We start from the raw sequence: 24,914 nt of genomic DNA on the forward strand, positions 1-24,914 counted from the left end.
GCAATTAAATGTTCATCCATTGATAATATTTTAAAGATTCAAAACCAAAAAAGTTTTATTGCTAATTGACGAAAACCTTTCGCTTTTAAATTACTATTAAAAAAAAAAGCTTTTATTTTGAAAATCTGGACTGAAATCACACTGTCACTTCCTTTAACCGGTTTAAGTGAAAAATATCAGTTTTAATATAGATACTGCACTAGTTAACAGTTATATATCATAAACAATGTTTGTAAAGTTTATCTAAAAATGACATTTAGTTTAAATATTAATTCAGGAGTTGTTTTCACAGAATTTTTTTATCTAAACACTTCAAGAAAAGATTGTTAAGATGTCATTTTTGTGCGTTTTTGATACAGTCGATGTGTTTCCACGTGTGTTTTAACAACCAGAATTTAATCCGATTTCGTCACCAGCTTTTTTTTAACATCATGTATCTAACTGGAGTAGGGAATTTAGATAAAAAATTTAATGTCTCTGGGAAATTGGCTTTCTTTTAGAGCGAAACAAGACGAAAACTGTCAACAATGAACGTTCATAAAAGAGAAGCAGCTTGATAAAAGTCTAGGAGAGGAAACCAGGCTACTGATCTCTGTCTGTCTTAACTGACCCAGAGTAAAAGAGAAGGGTTGCCAGATTGGACTATTTTTCCACAGGTTTCAGTTTGATCCTGATCAGCTGCTTTTGTGTTTTTGATTAAGTCACTTTTAGCTCCAATTTAGAAAATTCCAGTTAATATCTGACAGTTTAGTCCTTCAATTTACAGACAAAAACATTAGTTAGCTTTTTGCACAATGATTTCTCATTTAATTAATGTTAAATTTTGAAGATATTTGATCGAAACAAGAAGTTTATGGTGTAATTGTAAACAATACATACCAGAGCACATTTTCCAGTTGAATTCTTGATTAATTAAAAATGCTGTCAGAGTTAAAGAGAAATCCCCAAATCTGCACGTGACCACCTCTTAGTTTGGCTTTTGTTTGACTGCTGTTTGCTCCTGGAAAAGAATAATTGAATTATTTAATTTGTTATTGTCCAATGTAATTATTCAGCTTTAGTTTAAATAAAGAACAGAACATTGACCTAAAGGGGGCAAACAATAACAGTTGCATTTTATGCTGCACTTATTAACCTGTTCGTGCACCAAGTTTGTTACAAGGAACTTTTATTCTTTATTTTTTGACACTGATAAACACAAAACGTGGGGTTTCAGGACAAATCAAGTCACATATATTTCTTAGATGTTAAATGGTGAAGCTTCAAGTGTTTTGCACCAGTCAGTTTTAAAATTGTAAGCATTGATAAACGAAAAAGTTGTTCAGAGGGTTTCAAAACTTCCATTACGGGGGAAAATTGGGCTATTTGGGGGCAAAAAATGAGCAAACCCGAATGGGACACCTGCACACCGGCCTGCACATGCAGCATTTGTGAGTAAGCCGCCCCACTTCCCATCATCCATCTGTTTACATTCTCTCTGTGCCGCTTTTCTCCATCAGAATCTGCTGGAATCACGTTGATCGTGTTAACAATTAAAAAATTACAGTAAATTGAAGAACATAAACAGTAGAGCTACGGTGTTAAAGGGTTAACTAAAACCTAAATTACTAGAGCCAAAATGTACTCTATGGCTTAAGTTAATTTAAAAAAAGCACCTGTTTGTGGTTTGACTCACTTTCATACTCTACACTTGTTTGGTTGATTTAGGAATTCGAATAAAACGTGTTTGTCAAGAGATCGTAGCCAAACCACAACAGGTGATCTCGAAACCACACAAAGAGGATCAGTTTACGTGTTGACTTATTTAGGGCTAAAGTCACACAAAACCCACCTATTTATGTAATTAACTCTCTGAATATGATCGTTCTGATCATTTCCAGGTTCCATAAGGGTGGAGGGCACTTTCTATGAGTGCAACCACTTGTGCGTTCACCCTGTTCAAGCAGCAAACACACCACAAAAACCATCACGACTGATCAAATGCAATAAAAAAAAGAAGTCATGCACCGAATTAAAAAATCAAGTAGAGTACAGCTGTTGGAGTAGTGCGGTGCACTCACTAAAGGTTTGTGCCTCTCCGCTCATCTCCAAACTCGTGGACGTTAGTGAATTATTGTAGCCATGTGATCTGCCCTGTGCTCTGTTGTTTTTGTTTTCTTTCCACACACGCTAGTAAAGTTGGCAGAAAGAAATGGCAAATATTCCAACATATTGAGTTGTTTTTTTTACTTATGTTTGGAATTTATTAAAAAAAAAACTGTATGTGACTTATGATTGGACAAAAAAGTTCTCTCATCCTAAAAAGTGACTATTTTTTTGTTAGCCGTTTTTCTTTGATTCATACAGGAAGAGGAAATTCCCCTTTAACTTTCTCTAAAACGCCATAGCTTGACTCTCGTGGTCAGTAATTGGCGATGCAGAAACAGCTTTTGGCTGGCGTGCCACCTCACAACCCCAGCGCTAAATCAATGACCGTGCCGTCCATTTGCTCCGCTCTGTTCCAAATCAGACTCGGTCCATCTTTCGGCTAAAATCCCCCCTGTGATGTGCTGTTATGCAAGAGGTTACATTTGGGGATTAGCACATCATTTTAAAGGGGGAGACATCAAGAATTCGCCGCCCTTTTATAGGTCACAAATCCCATCTTTTGTTCCTTTCCCAACAAAATGCTTCCAGCTGATTCTTTGGCGTTGGAATATCGACTTTAGGACACGTGTTATAATATCTGACCATTTTTTATGTATACAAAGATTTGCAGAAATATGACTTTCACCCACATCTTTGATCTTAATTTGGAATGACAGCTTAAGCTTGAGTTCCATACAAACCATAAAGTGTGAAGGCAAATAAATGAGGTTTTTCGTAGGCGTTGCGCTCATTTGACATTAGAAAGGAATTTCTCTGATTTATCTCCTTTGTTTTCAGTTCTGTAAATTCCTCTGATCACATTTGGAGTTTTTGCTACATGGGGTGCACATTACAATTGTCAAACGACCTGAGAGATGGAGGGTGAGGGGCGCATGGAGTTCATTTAGTATTTGTTTGTGCTCTCTGTGCTTCTTGTTTAGCAATGCAATGGAAGTAAATGTGTGTGTTAGTGTGTGTGTGAGAGTCTGGCGGTTGCATAAGAGGATCTGCTGCTGTCCCAGAGCTTAAAGAAGGATTTAAACCTCTCTTTCTCACTCTCTCCTGCTTTGTCATCTGCCTCTTGAGTGCTCTCTGTTGGACTATGTCATGTGTGGCTGAGTGCTTAATAACACATTTTTTTTCTCGATACTCGTTTTACCTCATCTTTCTGACACACTTACACATTTTATCCTTGCTCGAAAGTTATGAATGCGGACCCTGAACATGACATAGAATAAATAAATAGTTCCCTCACGTTAGCATTTTTTTATGCAAAATTCGTATTTTATTTTCATTTTGTGCACACAAATTAGCATTTATTTGCATGTTGTTCATACAAGTTTGTATTTTATGCGCACTTATAGCTATTTTGTGCACACAAATTAGCATTTTACTTGCATTTTGTGTGCAAAGTTAGTATTTTTTTAGCGCAAAATGCTAAATTGTGCACACAAATAAACTTTTTGTGCGCACAAGTTACTATCCAGTCCAGACAAATGGGCATTTTATGCACACAAGTCATTGTGTTGTAAACACAAGTTGGCATTTTGTGCACACAAGTTGCAATCTTGTGCACACAAATTAGTATTACCAGTGCATACAGTTTTGAGCCAGATGCCAGCTCAGACGAGGATCTAGTCGTGTGCAAGTAAATAAATCTGCTCTCGATTTACAACATTTTGACTAAAGAAATGCTTAAAAATTCAATTTTGATCCTAATTTTCATAATTGTATGTCCTCCATCATCAGAAAAATTCCACACGAACATGTTAAAAACACAATTTCATGGGAGTTGGTCTTTCAAGGGGTTAAAAACCATCTTGGTGACGGTGCAACGTGATGGCTATTCCTGCAAAATTCCTATCATGCACGACTGCATATTGATTCAATGTGTTTGCATTAAGACAGGCAGGGTCCCTAAGTTTGTGTGCATGTGTTTGAAGAAGGCAGAGCATCTGAGAACGCTGTTTATATAGCTTAAGAGCCCGCTGAAGTATTAACATTGTGTGGGAAACCCTGGTGATAGCACAGGCAGCAGACTGTGAAGGCTGAACACGCGAGATGTTCATCAGAAACGAGAGGAATTTACAATCATAGACGGATTAATTGCTGGAAATATAAACAAAATAATTGAAATACTGTTAATATATAAACTCTAATTGGTGCAGTAACCCATGTTTCCTGACATGAACCCTAGAAACGTCTTAAACAGATCACTCAGCAGCTCTTTTTACAGTTGTTGTCCATTATAACTCTGATATGCTGAAACCAGTGAATTAATCAAAGGTTCTTGTTGGAAAATTCCAACATGTCAGGCTTTGGGACCCAAATAATAATTAAAAAAAAGCACTGATGAGAGAGGTCTGATGAAATCCAAAGTATACCTTATGAAATCTGCTCATTCCAGCTAATCCAATCAAGCTTAAGGATGTGGGCTCAAAGGGTTTCTCTCAAAACCAAAAGATACTTATTTACATTTGATAGCTGCATTGATAAGACTCTATATTACTAGGAGTGATAGTAATTGAAACAATGGTGCTTAAAGTGCCGATAATGATACACATGCTGGCAAGATAATGACCGCTTACATGTGTGTTTGTTTGTCCTGAGGGACTTGACTGCCTCCCCCATCTACTCAATGTTCAGCTGCAGAATTTCTCCCTCATTTAGTTATTTTTTTAATCTCTTTGTCTCTGTAGATTGACTTGGAGCCAGAGGGAAAGGTGTACGTGGTCATCGATCTGTCCGGATCCTCCACCGAGGGTAAGACCGCTGCTGCCGTAGAGCCAGATAGAGCCGTAGAGAGATTACCATCGCATCGGGCCTGAAAACACGCATGAATTTTTTAACTCCGGGGCCTTTGATTAGATTCGAGCTGAAAGTGATACCGATGTGTAAAATTAAAGTACCCAGAAGCAGAGAAGCATCGTGGCGAGGGAGCATTTCTGCCCTGCAAACACACAGCTGTTCAGAGTGGAGGAGGAGAGTGCTTGTGGCAGTACAGGCCTTCACTGCGTGCAAAAGTGTGGAACTTATAGGAATTTTCAACAATCATTAAAACTGTAATTGTGTAGGGGTGGATATGGGATTAAGCAAAAAATTGGCAAACTTGTTTGGGGCACCCAGGTGGCCTTCACGAAAGGTCATAGACCGCTCCGTGAAACCGGAGTGTGAGAATGTTCTTGCAATTTTTTTTCTATGGGTATGCTGCGGGCAACAAGTCGTAGTGAACACTTGAACAACACGTAAGAGTAAATAAAGGTGAAGCAGGTGAGATGCCTACTCCACCTTAAATCCTGTGTAGGTAGGGGATTAGTGCTTTTTAATTTGATAATTGCATGCTCCATGCATGCTGCCAGACTGGAAGAAATGAGGAAATTAGATAATCAGATCGTGGTTTTATGGGCATCCTACGAGCGTCCTACTGGCCCTAACATATCACTTGTACACCCCCGGTGTGCAGCATATAAGCGTGGTCTGTAAGGAGCCAGTACACGCACCTCACTGATGACTAGAGCAGGGATAGGCAACTCCAGCTCTTCTGCATGTTCTTAATGGCTGGACACACCTGAACCAGGTAACCAGTCAAGAGTAGGCCTTGGATATCTGGAAATCATGCAGACACTGGACTAGAGTGTGGTATAAAGGCATCGACAGCATACCTGAATGTAATAAGTGCGTGTACTTTATATTATTCGTACAAATACTGACAATACACTTCCATTTTCATGACGTCCCTTAAGGTGGTCACAGGCCCAGACAACCCAAAAACCCACAACACATGCATATGACTTGGTCTTAACGAGACTTGCATTCTAGTCCCTCCACTCAAAGTATTACTGGCACTAATACTGTTTTAGTAGTATTTTAGTTGCACTTTTTAGACCACGACTATCTCTGTTCCTCCAGGTTGACCACACTTTGCTTTCTGTGTCAGACATGTCAACCAGAACCTGAAATGACCTAATCCAGCTAATCAGGCAAAAGTAGGATAAGGTTACCTGGAAAACAGACGGGGTGGTAGATCCTTGATGGAACTGTTTTACCCAACAGAGACAAGCCGACAATCCCGACACAGTCTTGGCCTCAGAGACGGCAATAGAGCTTGTGGTCATCAGCTAAAAATAAGAAGAAAGCACCAAGAAAAAACTTGTAAAACACATTTTTGAACAAAGTTTCTGCAAATGGTGTGCTTTCTCTGTCCTGCACTCTTGTAAAAGAAACATTTGCAATCCTAGTCTTTCACAAACAAGATTTGAAAACAACTGGGCGACGCTCTAAAGCCTCAAGTCTTACACATGTGCTCAGTAACAACGCGTTGAAGGCTGGTGGCAATGCGACCGGAAAGGTGGAATTAATGAGAGATAATAAGCTGCGCCTTTTTTTTTACCTCTTTCTCAGCTCGCAGGAACTTTTGTAGGCGGTTGGATGCAACTATTAAGGCTTCAGACAGAAAAATCGGTAAACCTTTGGAGCTGCGATGGTTATTAATCTTCTCAGGTGTGCGTGAATAACTCCTAATGCTAAATGCAAACGTTGTTATCATGCAGTGGGTCATAAAACAGTAAAAATATACAATATTTATCCATCCTGATGTTATACTGTAGGTTAAAATGGAAACAAACTATTAAATCTTAGATTTATAAACAATAAGACAGTTGATAGGATAAGTCTTAGAAACTGTGGTAATAAAGAAGCAGTTACAGCTACTTGATGCTCAATTTAAAATCAAACATAAAACTGTACTAATTTTATAATCTTATAATGTTTTAATATTCAAATTATTTTTTTAAAAAGAGGTGTTCAGTCTTGGTTAGTTTCCGCTGCCACCAAGTGGCTGGATGTTTAAGTTTAGAAGGCAGACCTCGATTTACGGCCTTGAAGCTCGAGGCCAAAGGGTGAAATTTTCCTGTTTTCCTAGAAAGCTGTGTTGTTCCTAAAGCCGGTTCTGTCTCTCCTAAATTCCGTATTTGTTTGTTTTGATTTGATCGTCGGGGAATCGGGAAAACATCCGTCACTTAACCTCTGTTTCCTGACATAGTCATTCCCTCTCGGGCTGAAAAGCTCTCCGCCAGCACCTGGGTTGCTTCACACCTCCACATAAATAGAAGCGGCTCTTCTGCTTTGCAGGATGCGTCTGCCTCCGATGTGTGGAAACCTTTTCACTGTGAAATGAATAAAGAGAGCGAGTGAATTCTCAAAATAGTGGATCAGGACATGGATTAGACACACACAAACTGACACACACACACCAGACTCCAGCATCCATGTCGTGCCCTTCTCATCAACGATTGGGCACTTTGTTGTGACCTCACATCCCACTCTCCACCCACTTCTGAACTTCTTCCCTTTAGTTCATCCCCATACAAAGCCCTTCATGTTAATGCATGCTGATTAAAACAAATGGCTGATGTGTGAGTGTGCTGATAAAGGGAGCTGCGAGGAGTGAAATTTGGAGAGATTGAGTAAGAACTAGAGGAGGAAGAAGGGGGTATTTTTAGCAGATTTATTTTTTTCCCACTGGTACAGTCTGTTCACTGCAGCTTCGGAGCCTGAAAGGAAGTGTTCTTCTTCGCTGTCTTCTCTTTCCTCCTTTTCTGTCCTCTTCATCCTGCTGCATCTGTTGTTTCCAGGAAGCGGAAAAAGTAATCTCCCCTAATCTGACCATCTGTGGTCAGTCCGTCTGTTTTGTAGTTCCGGTTTCCTTCAAAAATGTCTCTTTTCTTTCATTTTTTTTCGTCCTAGCTTTTATTTATCACTTTAAAAAAGTTCTGAATTAAATGATCTTTAGCCACATATTGTCATAATCAATGCCACTTACTGTATGCAGATGTTCTGGATTAGAAGCAGTTCATGTTTATTCTGTCATCCAAACACATCATACAACTTGATGTTAGTCATTAAATCCTGCTGCATCCACTGTACTCTAGTACCTTATGTTATTTTTCTCACTGTCCTAAAACAGAATGCTGTGTTTTCAAACTCCGCTTCGCTATTTGTTACCACTTAAGTGTCAAGGACCATGAAGGTCCTTGAAATAGAAATACATCTCTTGGATGAGCAGCAATATATTTTTTATCATATATAAAGATGACTTAATTTGAATTCTAATACACCGTAGTAGTAGTTCACTTTCAGCTTATCCCTTTCGGGGTCGCCACAGCGTAACAGCACCCACTGTTTCGCACCAGTGATTTGGCAGAGTTTTTACGCCGGATGCCCTTCCTGACACAACCCTGTACTTGAGGGGGACAGGGACCCAGTTAGGCAGCAGCATCAAGGGTCTTGCCTAAGGACCCAATCTGGGTGGGGATCAGTGGACAACCCTGGGAATCGAACCCAGGGCTTCTGCGTTGTCAGCCCTTCACCTAGCCCACTGAGCCACCCAGCCGCTGAATTCTAATACGCCAATATACTTTTTAATTTCATATTTAAGATAGAATTTTAAAAGAGAAATTATATTATTGATAATTGCTATTTTAAAATACAGAACCAATTTACTTAATATAAAAATTGATTCGAAAATAGGTTTCATTTAATAGATTTTAAAAAAAGACATTTCCGTCTTATTTATATTTTTATTCATTAAATTTTCCAATCCTGTTTTGCAATTTTATTTACTAAACTGTTTACTTTCTCCTTCTTTATCAGCGCGAGACATTGTATAACATCGACACGGTTCTGTCCAATCAGAAAGCTGGTTACTGTTACGGCTCCAGTCTTCTTCCAGGCCTGTGTGTCTTTTGCTGGTCTTGGTTGAGTGGAGTCTCCACCCTCTGGGTGGACCTGGTCAGTCCTGCTGAGGGTATAAAAGCTGCTGGGAGGTCTTAGTCCCAATTGGTCTCTACAAATCCCTTCACCCTTTTATTAGATGTAGTTGGGTTAAATATTTGTTTAAAATAAACTTTTATTAAGCCTAACCCAGTCCTCTTGTTTGCCATGGCCTTTATTTATTCGGTCATGACAACTTGGGGGCTCGTCCGGGATTTGTACCCGAGATCTTTCGGGCTGTAACAGTTACTACTGTTTTATTATGGTGTACACTTGTGTAGCGCTTTTCTACCTTCCTTGTAGACCCAAAGTGTTTAACAGTCACAGTCCCGTTCACACATGCTTTCACACACTGATGGTGGCTCCACTGGCGCCAACCTTCCACCAAAGGAAAGGTGGGGTTCAGTGTCTTGCCCAAAGACACTTCAAACCTGCAATCTTCCGATCAGAGGTCGACCACTCTACCACTGCACCATGACCGTTTTATTATTAATGTTTTTTTTTTATTATTGAACGTACAGTAAAATACAAAACAGAAATCCATCCATTTCCCTAACCCACCGTTTCCCTTTCTGAGTCACAGGGTCACCGGAGCCTAACCTGGCCACTGCTGGGCAAAGGCCCAACACCCTGGAGAGGTTGTCAGTCTGTCGCAGGGCCGGCTTTACATTCAAACAGTGAAATGTATCTGCATTATTTGAGCCTCTGTAATTAAACACTTTGAAGTCTCTTATTACAGCACAGGTAGAAGTGAAGTGAGTGACCAGCACTCATAATTAAATGCAATTGTGGGTTAATATAGAACTCACTGGAAAATGTTAAGCAAGTGCAAAAGGACTTCAAGGATTTTCTCTACTGTTACCTCAAACCTTACCTGTAACTTTTTATCCTACCAAAATTAATATATATATATATATATATATATATATATATATATATATATATATATATATATTGAAAGTTGTGGGAGGTTCATTTAAAAATATGTGGTAAACTTGTGAGATTGCATTGAAATCGCACAAAGATTACTTTTTTCATATTTTCCTTTACATTTCATTTCCAATCATCTAATGTAAAAGTGGTCTTTTAATTAGGATTTTGGGATTTTTAGCCAAAATCAAAACAGCTGTGTTGTTTTCTAGGACATAGTCTCTGCAGAGAGGCAGTTATTCAGTAGAAATGTCTTTATATATGTCCTCTATCAAGACAGAAATCCAACGAGAAAATGTTAAAAGCACTACAACATTAGATTGTCTCTAAATGCATCATTTCAAACATATTTATCTGAAATCAAATCCCATTGTTTTTCTAAGCATACATCTCCCTCCTTGTAATTCACCGGGTCCAGAGTTTGTCTCTCTCCTCAACGATAACTCATAACTGCTGTTATGCCTCATCTGCTCTCCTTGTCAGCACACTGAGTGTGATTGTGTTTGTCCTAGACAGATGGATGATGTATTATGCAAAAACAAAATGATTCCAGTAATGGCCTGTTTAGCTGCCGCTCCCCTCCAACCAACAGCGACATCTCAGACACACAGAAAGAGGCAAAGCGCACACTGGCGCTCGCACACACAAAGTCCCTAGACTATCTGCCTGTAATCAAACTCTGCTGAGGCTCAGCAGTAACCACATCTCCAACGCACCCTGGAGATAGATGCTGGAAGAGCGAGAAGAAGAAGAAGAAAAAAAGGCTAACTAGGACGAGAGCGCGGAGGGAAGAAGGGTGTGTGGGAGGCAGAGTGGAGGTGGTTCTCTTGTCTTAAGGTTACACTCGGAAAGCGTATATCTTTCCAGGGAGATGCAGAAAGGAAGTGGAGGACTGGTTGGATGATGCTGGCTGAGGAGGAGTATTTTAATATGCTGTCCTTCGTTTTTAGGCCCACACAGGGAAGTATAAATAGCTTGCATACATATGTATCCATAGGCCTCTGGTAGGTGTGGGGTATTTGTGAGGAAGAGGGAGGGAGATGGGAACAGAGGAAGATGAGAGGTCGTTGAATGATTAAACACCCGTAGGAACATGATGCAAATGGTCCTTTTCTACGCGCGCCAGGCAAAAGTATGGAGTCTCAAAAGCATAAAAACCTGTCATTTTTATTTTTCTGATTGAATTATTCCTAAATAAATTTGCTTCTCTCATCAGCCTCAGGTACAAACGAGAATGAAGAGCGAGTGTTCCGCGAGAGAATCGGGCCTCGCCGGCGGCAGGGTGCCGTCCGAAGACGGGTCCACCAGGTCAACGGGCACAAGTTCATGGCCACCTACCTGAGACAGCCAACCTACTGCTCACACTGCCGAGATTTTATTTGGTGAGTAGCACATCTGTGCGGTCGAATGTGGTCAAGCTGCTCTCTGGTGTCACTCAACCCAACATGGCTGACATGCTTCTCTGCCATCTGATAGGGGTGTGCTGGGGAAGCAGGGATACCAGTGTCAGGGTGAGTACTTTTCTCTGGCACGTTCCAATTTCTCAGGTAACATTGCACTTCATTTATTATTGAGGCGTGAGAACACAGGAAGGGATTACAGGCTGCTGACTGGCAGCTGTGATTTGGGTACCAGCCAAGGTTTTACAGTATCAGACCAACATCAATAAAAAATCATGCAAAAATATTTTGAAATTTGTCAGCATAAAATCAATATTTCAGTTCTGCACAAAGGAAGAAGGTAAAATGTAATCTTATTGGACATTTATTCATAAAACACACCCTAGTTCTTATTGCATAAAAGCACATATATTAAATAGATTTGTATTAGACAAAAGGGAAGTCCACCAACTTCACGTATTTCATTGTATTTAACTTAATGAATTGTAATTAGTCATTAAAAATGTGCATATGACTAGATTTACTTAAAAAAAATGTAGGAAGCCATCCATACATGCTCGAGTCAATTCGGTCTTTAAAGATACATGTTAAAAACATCAAATCGTGCAGAGTTCGTCCAGCTTTCAGTGAACAAAGAGAAAAATGTGCAAGGAGGCGATTTTACTCCAAGGTTCGAGGTGCTGCTTGAACGTGGCGTGATAACCACATTTGTACGGTATCCAGCAATCGGAGCTTTGTGGTCAAACTTGGTCATGCTCCCCGTTTGAAAGGTTCACATCATTTCACTAAGGCCCAATACGAATTCTTCCCTTCTCCCTTCCCCTTCATTTGGCCCTCCAAATGGAGAGTTATGAAAAAACAGTGTCTCATATTTCGGACGTCACTTTCGTTCAATGACGTCATCAACAATACATAACAACAGCGGTTTTCTAACTTTAAAAAGTCATCCTTCAACAAAAAGTCATTATTAACATTTAAATTTAAGCGTCTGTGCATCAGAGCTCACCCACGTGAAGAAAAGCGGTCTCAGCCCTCCGCTTGTAGGGTGACATTTAAAAAATAAATTTACAGGATACACTTCCACTTAAACTGCCCCTTCAAAAGGAGGGCAAGGGAGAAAGGAAAAATGCTGAATTACTGAATACGCTGATGCACATGCAGATGTCCAATGAAGATCTATAATACTACGTATTATAGCGTTTTTTACATAAGGTGCTCCCATTCAACTGTCGCTACCCAATACTACTTTATGTACTCACAGTTGAAAGAAGGTTAGTTCAAAATGTCGAATCGGTGCAAATGTTGCTTATTTTTCTCCAGATTTTTTTTTACATTCCGATATATAAAAGACAAGATGTCATATAATTGGGTACAAATCGCAATTATTAATTTCTCCTCCGCAATCAATTTTCAAACAGTTGACATTCCGTGAGTTAAAAAGGACGGTACACGTGTCACTATCAAATCTGACTTCCTGATATGTCAAAGCTGAACCTGGTTTAACTTGCAACGCGTGTTTGATGGACGCCCGTTTTGTACGTAGAGCCAAGAAACAGTTGTAGAAACTTGCGTAGAGATACGTGAACTCAAGAGTATTGAACGCTGAAGTCGGAAACACATTTTTATGTGCGTTTGCATTGAAAGTAGTCACTTAACCCTAGAAGGCTTTCATTATAAAAAGTTACACTTTTGTATAGTCATTTTTACCCGATAAAATATACACAATAAAAAGTATTTCTCATAAAAAATACATCAAAATATCAAAACATATTCTAGACTATTGTAGTTTTTTTTCTTTTTTCAACAGTGGTCAATGCAACAAAATGGAAGATAAAAACATAGGAAGATTCTAAAAACATGCTGGAAAAATTACTGAAAAATTAGGAATTTTAGAAGAAAAAAATCCTAGAAAAAAAACTAATGAAACTGGAGACTTGGCCTTTGCTCCACCCATTTCTGAGACATGTGCGACTTTACCCAGGGACACTCAGAGAAATTCAACATATTGAAAGTCATCTAAATACTTTTGTTCGGGTGAAAGAATCGATCATGTGCTAGTCTTAAATGCATGTTGCCATGTGAATGTAGCTTTAAGACCAAGATGCAATTCTTCTTCTGTGTTGTTTTTAGAAGCAAAATTGATGCACACACCTGCAGTACCCTCTAGCAGTTGTTGCTTTTTATTAAAAAAAAAAAATCATATAGAAGTCGCACCTGAGTATAGGTTGCACCTCCGACTTGTACTCTGAACAATACGGCAGCTAACCTTTCAAAGTAAGTGAGCATCTTTACCTGTTTGAAGGCATCTCTACAAAGAGGTTATTCAGCTGACTGTGTAGTTTCTGCAGTTCTGCACCATCTGTCTCACATTTCACACGTTTTCCTTCAGTGCAAAGTTCTTTGTTGTTTTCTTTTTTTATTGTTTGTGCTCAAAACTCTTTGGAAGGTGAGATGGTTTGTTTAACAAAGTAGTCCAGCAGGTCGTCTATGTAAAAGGTTTGTAAAAGTGCATATAGTAAAAAAAAAATACTAAAGAGAACACAAGTAAGTGCATAAACTGAGCAGATAGGCGAGTGTTAGCTGCTGTGTTACACGTAAAATCTGACTATAGCTGAGAACAAAATTATATTTTAGCTTTTAATGTACTTTTGTTTTTAATGTGGACCAAAGACAGACAAAAAACTTGATGAAGTGATCTCAGTCATGCTTAAATATGCAAAATATTAAAGTGCACATGTTATGAAATAGTCTTTTATTTTGTAGGTGTGAAGTTTTACTAACTGGATTCAAGAATGTTAGAGCTTCTTGAGTTTGTGATGCTGCTGATTTGTTGCTTAAACTACTCTGTGGAGACAAATATGATGTCAAATATCAAAAAGGTTATGAATAAATTCAATGTTGTCAACACAAATAAACCAAATAAAAAAAATGAACTGAAATGTCGTATTTTTCTAAGTATATTTCCAAGGACAGATTCAAAAAAAGTGAATAAGCCCTTTAACTGCAACCTCTGGTGCTTTCAGTGTGCACGTGTGTGGTTCACAAGCGCTGCCACGAGCTCATCATCACCAAATGTGCGGGGATGAAGAAGCAGGAAGACACGGCGGAAGAGGTGAAGTTTCCCTCCGTTTTCATCACGTCTAAAGCAAACGTTTCTTTATTTTAATAATGTAGCAAATTATCCAGCTTCAAACAGTATGTGACGTCATTTAGACTAGAGGATATCAGCATCTTTATTATTATGAGTGTTATTGAACCGCATGTGTTCCACCTCCCTGTGTGTGTGTGTCTCCCTCTGCAGGTGGGTTCACAGCGCTTTAGTGTTAACATGCCCCACAAGTTCAGTATCCACAACTACAAGGTTCCCACCTTCTGTGACCACTGTGGCTCCCTGCTGTGGGGCCTCATGAGGCAGGGATTACAGTGCAAAGGTGAGTTCATGGTTCATGCAAGGCTGGGATTTTACAGTATCAGACTGATTATTATTTTAATCTTTGTTTTTCTTAATGCAAAAATTCATCTCGATGATTTTTTTTATTTGTAGTAATATTTAATAAAAATTAGGATTTTTTTTAAAAAAGAAAAAAAAATGGAATATTTACTGTATGTAAATTAACTAACGCCAGAGTAGAAACCATTGCCTCATTAACAAAAAATATATAATTTATTAATTTAATTCATTTTTTTAAGAAAATTTTTGGTTTGACAGTTTTTTTAAATGAACAGAAACTTTTCAATAATATAATTTATAAAAACAAATAATGTTTTTGTTAAAACGGGGCATTTTCATGCATAATAAAAAAAATTAAAATAAAAAACTGATTTATTCAGTAGATTTGATTCACTTTAAAAGCTGGATCTTTAATTCATTAGTCTTAAAGTAACAAAAAAAACACAATTTGCTTAAAAACTACATTTATTTTTTTAAACCAGCAAAAAATATATATATATTCTTGTTTTTAATGACATTTTTTTTTTCTGTGGATCTTTTTTTTTTTAAACCAAACATTTGTCATTTTCTCTTTTTTATTTTGCTGCTTGGCAGTGTGTAAGATGAATGTGCACCGGCGATGTGAGACCAATGTAGCTCCTAACTGTGGCGTTGACGCCCGAGGAATCGCCAAAGTCCTCTCTGACATGGGAGTCACGCCGGACAAGATCTCCAACACAGCACAACGCAGGAGAAAGGTAACCATGGCGCCAGAAGACTTGAATTAAGAAGCATTCCTACAGTTTTGCATTAAAAACTTCAGCCTTAATAGTACTGTATAACCATCTACACATAAAATTCAACAGCAATTGTTTAGTTTAAATGGAAAAATCACTTAAATTAAATTCTTTCTTAAATCAAATCAATAATTATTGATTTTTTTAAGGTAAAAGTTGACTTTGAAGGATTTTTTGTCTTCATTTAACGAAGAAAATATGCAAAAGGCATCAACTCATGTGGATGATCCTTAAGTTTAGAAGGTTCTCAGAGAAAGAACGCTTAAGTTTCTGACGCGAATCAAAGGAGAACTCAAAGGAACAACCATGTTGTCTCTCTGCCTGCAGCTGACTCCAGGGCAGGACCCTCCCCAGTCTCCTCCTGATCTCTCCCAGACGGAGAACAGCTTCAATCAGCCAGCTGTCCCCACCTCCCCCTCGCAGCAGGGTAACCCCGCACACACGCCACCCGAAGGGGAGCAGATCCCAGACTTTTTTTTTATTTTTTTGCATTTCGAACATGTTATTTCCACCACCGAGAAGCAGGGATTTGATTTCAGTAAAAATATTGTTGCTTCTTTTAAGAACTAAGTGGAGAAACGTGTTTCTGCATCTAAAAGACGAGTGGAGCGGTCCTGCACCGCCCACCACCATTTGGCTTTCACAGTTAGTCATCCCTTTATCACACTTTGCCAGCTGAAAGTTAACTTTCTCTTTGTGGAAATAGTCCCAGTTTTGGCCACAAAAGATGGCATCAATCTCAAATACACATATTGAATCATTTTAGTCTTTAATGGAGAGCGAATCAAGTAAAACGAATACATGTTTGACAACATATCTCCATCATTTTGTGTAAAATGGATAAAAAAAGGCATCCAGGCTGTTTTACACCAAAGTCTGATCTGCTTCTCCGACGACACCCACAGACTTGGCAGAGTTAGATCGCCTGCAGGACTCGCTTTCACTCGATCAGCAGGGACCCCAGCACTCTCCCTCCTCCTCCACCAACTCCTCTCTGTCGTCGTCCTCCTCCTCTGCGCCCAAGGAGAACGGACAGAGCCAAAGAAGGAACCTCAAGGACTTCAGTTTCATCAAGGTTCTCGGCAAGGGCAGCTTTGGCAAGGTGAGGCGAGGAGGCTGGAAACAGAACTGTAATGAATTATCCAGCATTGAGCTTTCATTTTCCAAAGGTAAATAAATGAAACCTTTAGATGTTTAAACTGGGAAAGGGTTGAAAATGAAGGAAATTCCATATTTCACAATCAATCTTTTTTATTTTGGTTTGGTCAGGTAACATTTTACCTCTTGGCATTTTTACTCTGGCAGTGTGTAATATGGGGTTTGTACGGTGGCCCTGAAGTGCCAACAAATCACTCAATGCAAAAACATATTAAAGTTCACAATTAAAACGTCTGAGTTTTATGATTAGTATATCCCAGAGGTCGGCAACCTTTAACATTAAAAGAGCCATTTGGGCTTTTTCTCTACTGATCAAAACCTAGAAGGAGCTGCTTAGTTTTACTTTAGCATTTAGGAAATTTGCATTCATGACCATCTTTTTTTTTTTTTAATAAAAATGAATTGTGTCTATTTTTTGGCACGTACAGAAGCAAAAATATAAAAAGAAGCTAGCATTTCTCAAAATGAGATTCTAAACGTTTTTACCTTTTATCTTTAGTAGATGACAAATTAGCAAAAAAGCTAGCTCTTGCCTAATTACTAGCTAAACTCCAAATTAGCACAAAATTCCTCAATAAATTAAATCAGCCAAAAATGTTAGCATGTTGCTAAAATATAAGCTAAACACTAAATTAGCCTAAAAACTCAAGTAGATAACAAATTAGCCAAAAATTTTAGCATATTGCTAAAATATTAGCCTCACTCCAAATTAGCATAAAAAATGTAAATAGAGGACAAATTAGGCCAAGAAAGCTAGCTCATTGCTTAATTACTATCTGAACTCCTAAATGGCCTAAAATTCCTCAGTAAACTAAATTACTCAAAAGTTAGCCTTGTTCTAATATAGAAGCTAAATTCTAAATCATCCCAAAAAATCTTCAGTAGATAACACATTAGCCGAATACATCTGCATGTTGCTAAATTATTAGCTATACCCAAAATTAGCATAAAATTCATCAGTAAACTAAACTAGTAAAAAATGTTTGTCTGTTGCTAAAATGGAAGCTAAACTTTTAACTTTTGTTTTACAAAACATTTATTTTTTATTTCTGCTTCTGAATTTTATTTATTTATTTTTTTATTGCAATTGTGATCTTTAATATGTATTTGTATCAAATTATTTGTGCGATTTGCACCTTCAAGGCCACCGTAGATTTGTAATCAACTTTTAGAATTCCAAAATACGACGTCATCTGTTAACGCTATTCTGCATCCTCTTACTATGAACTCCCTCCTCCGTGCTTCAGTGCTAGGATTTTGTTAGACAAAATAAAAACAAACTTTAATCTTAAACAGCATCATGAACCTTGTTCACCATTAACATTTTAGATTTAAAATAATCATTAATATTTAAATAAAGAATCATGTTATTTATTAAAAAAAACAATTAAACTAAGATTTTTAATTTGTTATTCTGAAACTAATAGCCCACAGTTTGCCACTGGGCTACATTTATTTAATATACTATAGATTATTTGTATATTTTCTTCTCTTGTTTTAACTATCTAGTTTGGGGCTCATCATAAATGAGTTTTTTCTTCTTTTATTCAATCTTTTTTCTCACCAAACAACACAAACAAGTAGTTTATAGGTAAAGTTGAATTAAAGTGCAGACCTTGTCCCGTGGACTCATACTTTCACCCTCCTGTGGTCCAGGTGATGTTGGCGGAGCTAAAGGGCTCAGATGAAGTTTATGCCGTCAAAGTCTTGAAGAAGGACGTGATCCTCCAGGACGATGACGTGGACTGCACTATGACTGAGAAGCGCATCCTGGCCCTCGCCCGCCGCCACCCCTACCTCACCCAGCTCTACTGCTGCTTCCAGACCCGGGTAGGAGGCCACGCCGTCGTCACAGCTCAGCCATTCTGTCATCTTCTTTACCTCCATCCGTTCCTCCTCCTCGCAGGACCGTTTATTCTTCGTTATGGAATATGTGAACGGAGGAGATCTAATGTTCCAGATCCAGCGATCCAGGAAGTTTGATGAGCCTCGCTCTCGTTTTTACGCCGCAGAAGTCACCTCAGCCCTCATGTTCCTGCACCGTAACGGAGTCATTTACAGGTAAAAGTCGTGTGGGTTTGTAGTTCTCAGCAACAAATTTCAAGTGGAAAAACAAAATCTTAATTTTTTTGTTTTATGAAGTTGTTAGGCATGTTTGCATTAAACTAAGATGGTCATGCTGCGTCTGTCCTCCTTCCACAGGGATTTAAAGTTAGATAACATCCTCTTAGATGCAGAGGGTCACTGTAAGCTGGCAGACTTTGGGATGTGCAAGGAGGGAATCATGAACGGGGTGACCACCACCACCTTCTGTGGCACGCCTGACTACATCGCTCCCGAGGTGAGCTGGAAGCTGATTCTTTGTAAACCCCCCAAAAAACTCTACTTCCTGTAGTGTTCTTTAGATCATTTTTAAGATGAATGGAAACATCAAACATTGACTTTTAGATGTTATTTTAAATGTTCATGGAATTTTAGAACACACGTTTTCCTAACAGAGGTTTGTTTATCGTTTGTGTAGTTCACAGACAAGCAAAAAAGTTAGGAAATTGTAACATTTCAAAAGTTTTTTCATATTTTGGCTCAATTTTCTCTAGTCTGATGTTGAGATTATATTTCCCTTTACTCAGTTGTAAGTCATTAATATATTGATTTTTATTTTTTGTACATTTTGAATTAAAACTGGTGTTTTGGAAGGCTGCTGTGCTGATTTGTGTGTCTCTGTGCGGGCCTCAGATCCTGCAGGAGCTGGAGTACGGGGCGTCTGTGGACTGGTGGGCTCTGGGGGTGCTGATGTATGAGATGATGGCGGGGCAGCCTCCCTTTGAAGCCGATAATGAAGACGACTTGTTTGAGTCCATCCTCCACGATGACGTCCTGTATCCTGTGTGGCTCAGCAAGGAGGCCGTTTCCATCCTGCGAGCGGTGCGTGTCATCTCACCGCTTTCATTGTTTAGCTTTTTGGTTTTTTTTTCCAAAATAAAAGCTTGGATCTCTTGATTTTTACTCAAAAATTAATCTCAAATTGTTGTGTTTTTTGGGTAAATATTTGCAACTTAAAAAATAATAACTTGATTTCCAGAAACTATTAAATATTATAGTTAAAAATAAAATATTTTGGCTTTTTTTTTTTCAAAATAAAAGCTTGGCATTCTTATGCTACTCTTGATTTTTAATCAAAAATTTAAATCAAGTTGTTGTTTTTTTGGTAAATATTTGCAACTTAAAAAATAATAACTTGATTTCCAGAAACTATTAAATATTATAGTTAAAAATAAAACATTTTAGCTTTTTTTCAAAATAAAAGCTTGGCATTCTTATGCTACTCTTGATTTTAAATCAAAAATTCAAATCAAATTGTTGTTATTTGGTAAGTATTTGCAACATAAAAAACAATAGCTTGATTTCCAGAAAATATTAAATATTATAGTTAAAAATAAAACATTTTAGCTTTTTTGAATTCCGGTTTTAGTTGCACAGGACCGTTTGGTGTTGTTTTCTTATCCAGAAATGTATAATGAATTCATCTTTAGAACTATTTTGATTAAACCGCAAAGCCACTAAATAAATCTGAAGTCAATAAGAGAGCAGTCTGTTTTATTTTTTACAAACTCCTGTCACTTTTTGAACCGTAAATTATTTTAAAAATTATTTTATTTTAATTTCATCAGAATTCTCCAAAGTCCTGAAATAAAAACACAAGATATGTCATTACATTCCACTTATCTGTAGCTTCTATCAAGATTATTTATCAAGTTATATTTAGGATTTTTCCTCTAAATCTTAAGTATTTATTTGCCTTTGGATTGTGTTTACCTGTTTGTTATTTCTATCCTGCGAGCTGCAAACACACGTATCAACGGTCCAAGTGCACTTTTGTGACACTAAGAGAAGAATCGTTCACCCAAAAGGTCAAAAGTATCAAAACAGTTTTTAAACAAACTGAACAGAGCGCAGGAATCACAGAGTGCAGACGGCTCTAGAAGTGCTCCTCCAGTTGTCCACAGAGCCATTAAATGCCTCCGCTCTATTAATAGCACCGGAGCGTCTCCGCTCGGCCCTGCATTGTGTTGCTGTCCTCGCCGCTTTATGGATGGTCTTAGCTGAGAGTGTGCGTCTGTGTGCAGTTCATGACAAAGAACCCGTCCAAGCGCCTGGGCTGCGTGGTGAGCCAGGGCTGCGAGGAGGCCATCAAGACCCACGCCTTCTTCCGAGAGATCGACTGGGTCCTGCTGGAGCAGAGAAAAGTGAAACCGCCCTTTAAACCTCGGATTGTAAGAAACAAACACACTCAAAAGCACACAATAACACAGTTCAGTTCTATAGAAGTTTGGGATGTCTGCATTTGTGTCTGTTTTCTAACAAATATGGTGAAAAAATTGTACATTAAATAAGAAATATCAAACAAATAGAACACATGTTTTATTTTATACAATTCCCAAAAATTTACTTAAAAATAACTATATAATGTCATTAGTGTTAACCAAAAATCAGTGTTGCAACAATTAAAAACATTTTTTTTAATGTTTGAAATATTATGCTTTAATTATTAAGGTTTATATAGATGATGTAACTGGTATCCAGACTGATGTTTTGAAGTCCCACTCCAATCATCTTTTGATCTGTTTTAAAGCAGTCTTTTTATTATGATTATGCTGTTTTTAGCCAAAATGATAAAAAACCTATGTTGTTATCCAGGACAGTGGTCGCCAACCTTTTTCAGGATATAAATTAGATAATATTTTCCCAAACCGATCCAAATGGGGCCAACGTTTGCATTTTTAAGCTTCCGGTTTCTGAAAAAAAAATGCAATGTTACTACAAAAAATTAAGTTTAAAAAAGCTTAAAAATATCAGTTTTTATACATTTTTTGACAGGTGATGAAGGTTCAATGAAATAAAGTCGTTTCTGATTTGACAAAATTGCATAAAGCAAACATTACATGTTTTTTTCCCATAGAAAGTCATTTTAATTTTCAGTCCAGACTCCGATTGTCATTCAGGCCCAAATTATTGATCATATTTTGCCTTTGCATAAATCCTCATTCATTGAGTAGTTTTTTCAAACACAAAGGATCATTTTCTGTTTCTGAATGGATGCCTACCTAAGTCATCCTTGCTGCAGGAAAATTCTCAAATGTCCCTTTTACAAGTTAAGACTCCCGGTTTTGTCAGTAAACAGCAACTTTACTGTTCTTTGAAGTTTAAGTTGAAGTTTTCTCCCTGAAGAAACCTTCCAAATGCATTTTAATGTTTGGTTTTTGTTAGCTTTAGGCTACTAGCTTAGCAATCCAGGTCGTCACTTTAAGTCACGTGACCTGGATGGATGTTGTGAATAGAATCAGGCAGTTTTCCAAAATAAAACTTCCTTCAGGATCAGAAAATAAACTAAATGGAAATAATCTAANNTTTTTTTTTTTTTTTTTTTTTTGGAGCCCGGTACCAAGTGAACCCTGGACTGGTACCAGTCTGCGGCCCGGGGAGAAAGATGCTAGCTCGGATGAGAAAAAACAAAGTCGTCTACAAGTGGATGCATCAGAAAAGAGCGAGGCAGGGAGCTATAACATAAACTACAATTTTTTCAAGTTACATTTTTTCATCTGCTCCTGATTCACAACAATTTGAATAAAGAAAAACTCAGAAATGCTTAATTTTCTTAACATCTGTCCTCCAGCGTGAGAAAAATGCTACAAAAACATGTTTAAAAACACAACTTTCATTGGAGTGGGTCTTTAAACTCTCTTCATCTTGGGTGCATCTTTGCTAAACAACTTGAAAAGTTTCATTTTGTGCATTTTTGTTGGAAAATGCCTTTTAAAAAATTCCATCTGTTACCAGCAGGTGTCACTATAACATCATCTACATTATGTGAGTTTTTTTTCTGTTTTTGCCTCTTCCTCACTGTGTTTCTGTGTGTGTGGCATTGCAGAAGACAAAGCGAGATGTGAATAACTTCGACCAGGACTTCACCAAGGAGGACCCCGTGCTGACGCCCACAGACGAGGCCATCATCCGACAAATCAACCAGGAGGAGTTCAAGGACTTCTCCTACTGCGCTCCCGAGGAGACGCAGACCTAACACACAGACCCCCCCACCTCCTTCCGATTCAACAACTCTAAACCCGGCATGCTCGTGCACACACATGCTTACACTCTGTAGAACCGTGAACCCATTAAACAGCTCACACGGTCACTCCTGTACTTTATCGCTATTGGTTGTTACTTTTACAATATTATTTACACGCATTGTGTTGTTCTCGTTGCCTGGGTTTATTATGAATATGAAGATAAATATGAGTATGCACACGCTCTCTCACACACACACACATTGTCCCCGATGTGCACACCAACACTTGTACTTGCTCTCACACCCACAAGCAAACACTTACACCGCTTTACCGCTTCTTTGTCTGCACCTCCGCGCGTGTGGAGTGAAGGTGCTAAGGCCTGTACATAGCCTGTGTCGAGTGGCTGTATCGTGTTGTCTGCCAGTAACGGAGCGTTGTGGCGCATGGACAAACACCCTATCTGTTTTATTACTGTCCCTTATTGTGGACCAGTTAGGGCCAAACCCCCTTTGTGCAATACGTTGACTATCTATATATTTTATGTTTTTTTTGTTTTTTTCTCCTCCAAAAACATATACTTTTTGGGGGTGGATTTGGGTGATGATAGAGTTGTTTTCACTGTCACACACTCTTTCTCCTCCTATCATGTGTATATAAAGTGAATGTTACAGGCTATTGAACTAATTATGTGGAGCAGAGTGTTACGGGCGGCCTGTGTAGCAGCGAAAGTCAAGCTCTTTCATCCACCTGTCACTGTCGGGGGAGTCCATGACTGTTCTGCAGGTGTGAATGTGTCGGCCTGCGCGCGTGTTACCGTGAATGTAGATTTTCGTGTGCATGAATGTGGGATATTTTTTTTTAATTATTATTTTTTTTCCTTACCTGTTTTGTGGAATTATTTGGTCTTCAGCATTTCTGTTTCTATAGCGACCTTCTGTGTTCAAATCCCCCCTCTATTTCCTTTGCATCCAAAATTCTACGGAGAGAAAATAGTCTCACTGGATTTGTGTTTTTGCAATTCTGGATTTGTAACTTATATTTTATGTGTGGAACTGTGTGTTCTTGTATACACACAAATGTCAAAAATATATAATTAGCGCAACTTCTCGACACCCATAGAGCGGAGAAACAAGAGAGCGATTAGTTCTGGAAAACACTTTTTTTATTTTAATCTTAACTATTGGGGCATATATGTTCATAAAAGTTATTATTCACAATCTATTTCTTATGAGAAAAGTCTGATTTTCCAACATTCTTTAAACACATCATCTACACACAAATCTGAGGACGTGAAAGGTGTGGTTTTGTGTGTATCAGCCGATTTACATCATATTTAGCTTTAATAATTTCAAGTTGTGCATGCATTAATTGTGTTGTGCATTTGTATGTTTTTGATATTCAACTGTACATGTGAATACACAATTGCAAAGACACACAGTTATGCGCAAAATGCATTTTAAGATTTATAAATCAAGAATTAAGCACACACAAATACAAAATTACACACAAACAAACAGGCAGACACAAGTTACAAATCGAGAATTGCACACAGACAAATCTAACGTTACAAACAGTTTGCACAAGTTACACATCAAGAAATACGCACTGACACAAATCCCGTGAGTCTATTTTCTCTCCATAAATCCGGACTTTCCCCTCATCAGATCCAGCCAAAAGCATTAGCTTTTTTCAAAGAATGGCTATTCTTTCACATTGCTTTCTCTTTTTTATTATCATACTATTATCAATCTTATTATTGTAAAGTGTATCTGGACAAAAATCTTTATGTATAATACAATAACTATTCCATTATTGGTCTGTTACAGCCGATCTTTAGGAATTGTGGTGAACCAGCAGTTACGTTACCTCTCATCTCAGACACGTCTCTCCTCTTCGCCCCCCTCCCACTCACTGTCTCCCCCACGAACACATGCACTCGCAGAGAAGGACTGTTGAGCAGTGATCTGAAGACGAACCGGTTGCTGTTTGTGCAGTTGAGTCGGTGTGTAGTGACGCTTTGTGCACCCAGGGGTAGAGCTGTTCCTGGTCACACTATCTTACTCTGTGCCAAAATGTAGTGCAACAGCCAGGCCACTCCTGCCTGGTCTGATTCCAATAAAACACTGAGCTGTCGACATAAACCTCTGTGTCATCTCTCTGTCTTTGTTGCTTTTGTTTCACACAAAAACTCAAGACTGTGTGTAAAGCAGTAGAGGGTGGAGCTGAGTGGAGG

At 38.3% G+C, this 24,914-nt stretch overlaps 1 protein-coding gene across 1 annotated transcript in view; it reads left to right on the forward strand.

Annotated features, from left to right (window-relative positions):
- The window catches only part of prkcea (protein kinase C, epsilon a), a 40,215-nt gene extending 15,393 nt beyond the window's left edge, over positions 1–24,822 (forward strand). The window contains exons 2-15 of the mRNA XM_024285010.1: positions 4,827–4,890; positions 11,045–11,210; positions 11,305–11,339; positions 14,252–14,340; positions 14,530–14,659; positions 15,274–15,416; positions 15,783–15,882; positions 16,361–16,557; positions 18,270–18,443; positions 18,520–18,674; positions 18,816–18,954; positions 19,350–19,538; positions 20,741–20,887; positions 22,543–24,822. Of these exons, the coding sequence (XP_024140778.1) occupies positions 4,827–4,890; positions 11,045–11,210; positions 11,305–11,339; positions 14,252–14,340; positions 14,530–14,659; positions 15,274–15,416; positions 15,783–15,882; positions 16,361–16,557; positions 18,270–18,443; positions 18,520–18,674; positions 18,816–18,954; positions 19,350–19,538; positions 20,741–20,887; positions 22,543–22,692 (1,878 nt within the window). The 3' untranslated portion in view covers positions 22,693–24,822. The remainder of the gene's footprint in view (positions 1–4,826; positions 4,891–11,044; positions 11,211–11,304; positions 11,340–14,251; positions 14,341–14,529; positions 14,660–15,273; positions 15,417–15,782; positions 15,883–16,360; positions 16,558–18,269; positions 18,444–18,519; positions 18,675–18,815; positions 18,955–19,349; positions 19,539–20,740; positions 20,888–22,542) is intronic.
- Positions 24,823–24,914: the final 92 nt, after the last annotated feature.

This window comes from Oryzias melastigma, linkage group LG19, assembly GCF_002922805.2.
Source record: "Oryzias melastigma strain HK-1 linkage group LG19, ASM292280v2, whole genome shotgun sequence".
Classification (NCBI taxonomy): domain Eukaryota; kingdom Metazoa; phylum Chordata; class Actinopteri; order Beloniformes; family Adrianichthyidae; genus Oryzias; species Oryzias melastigma.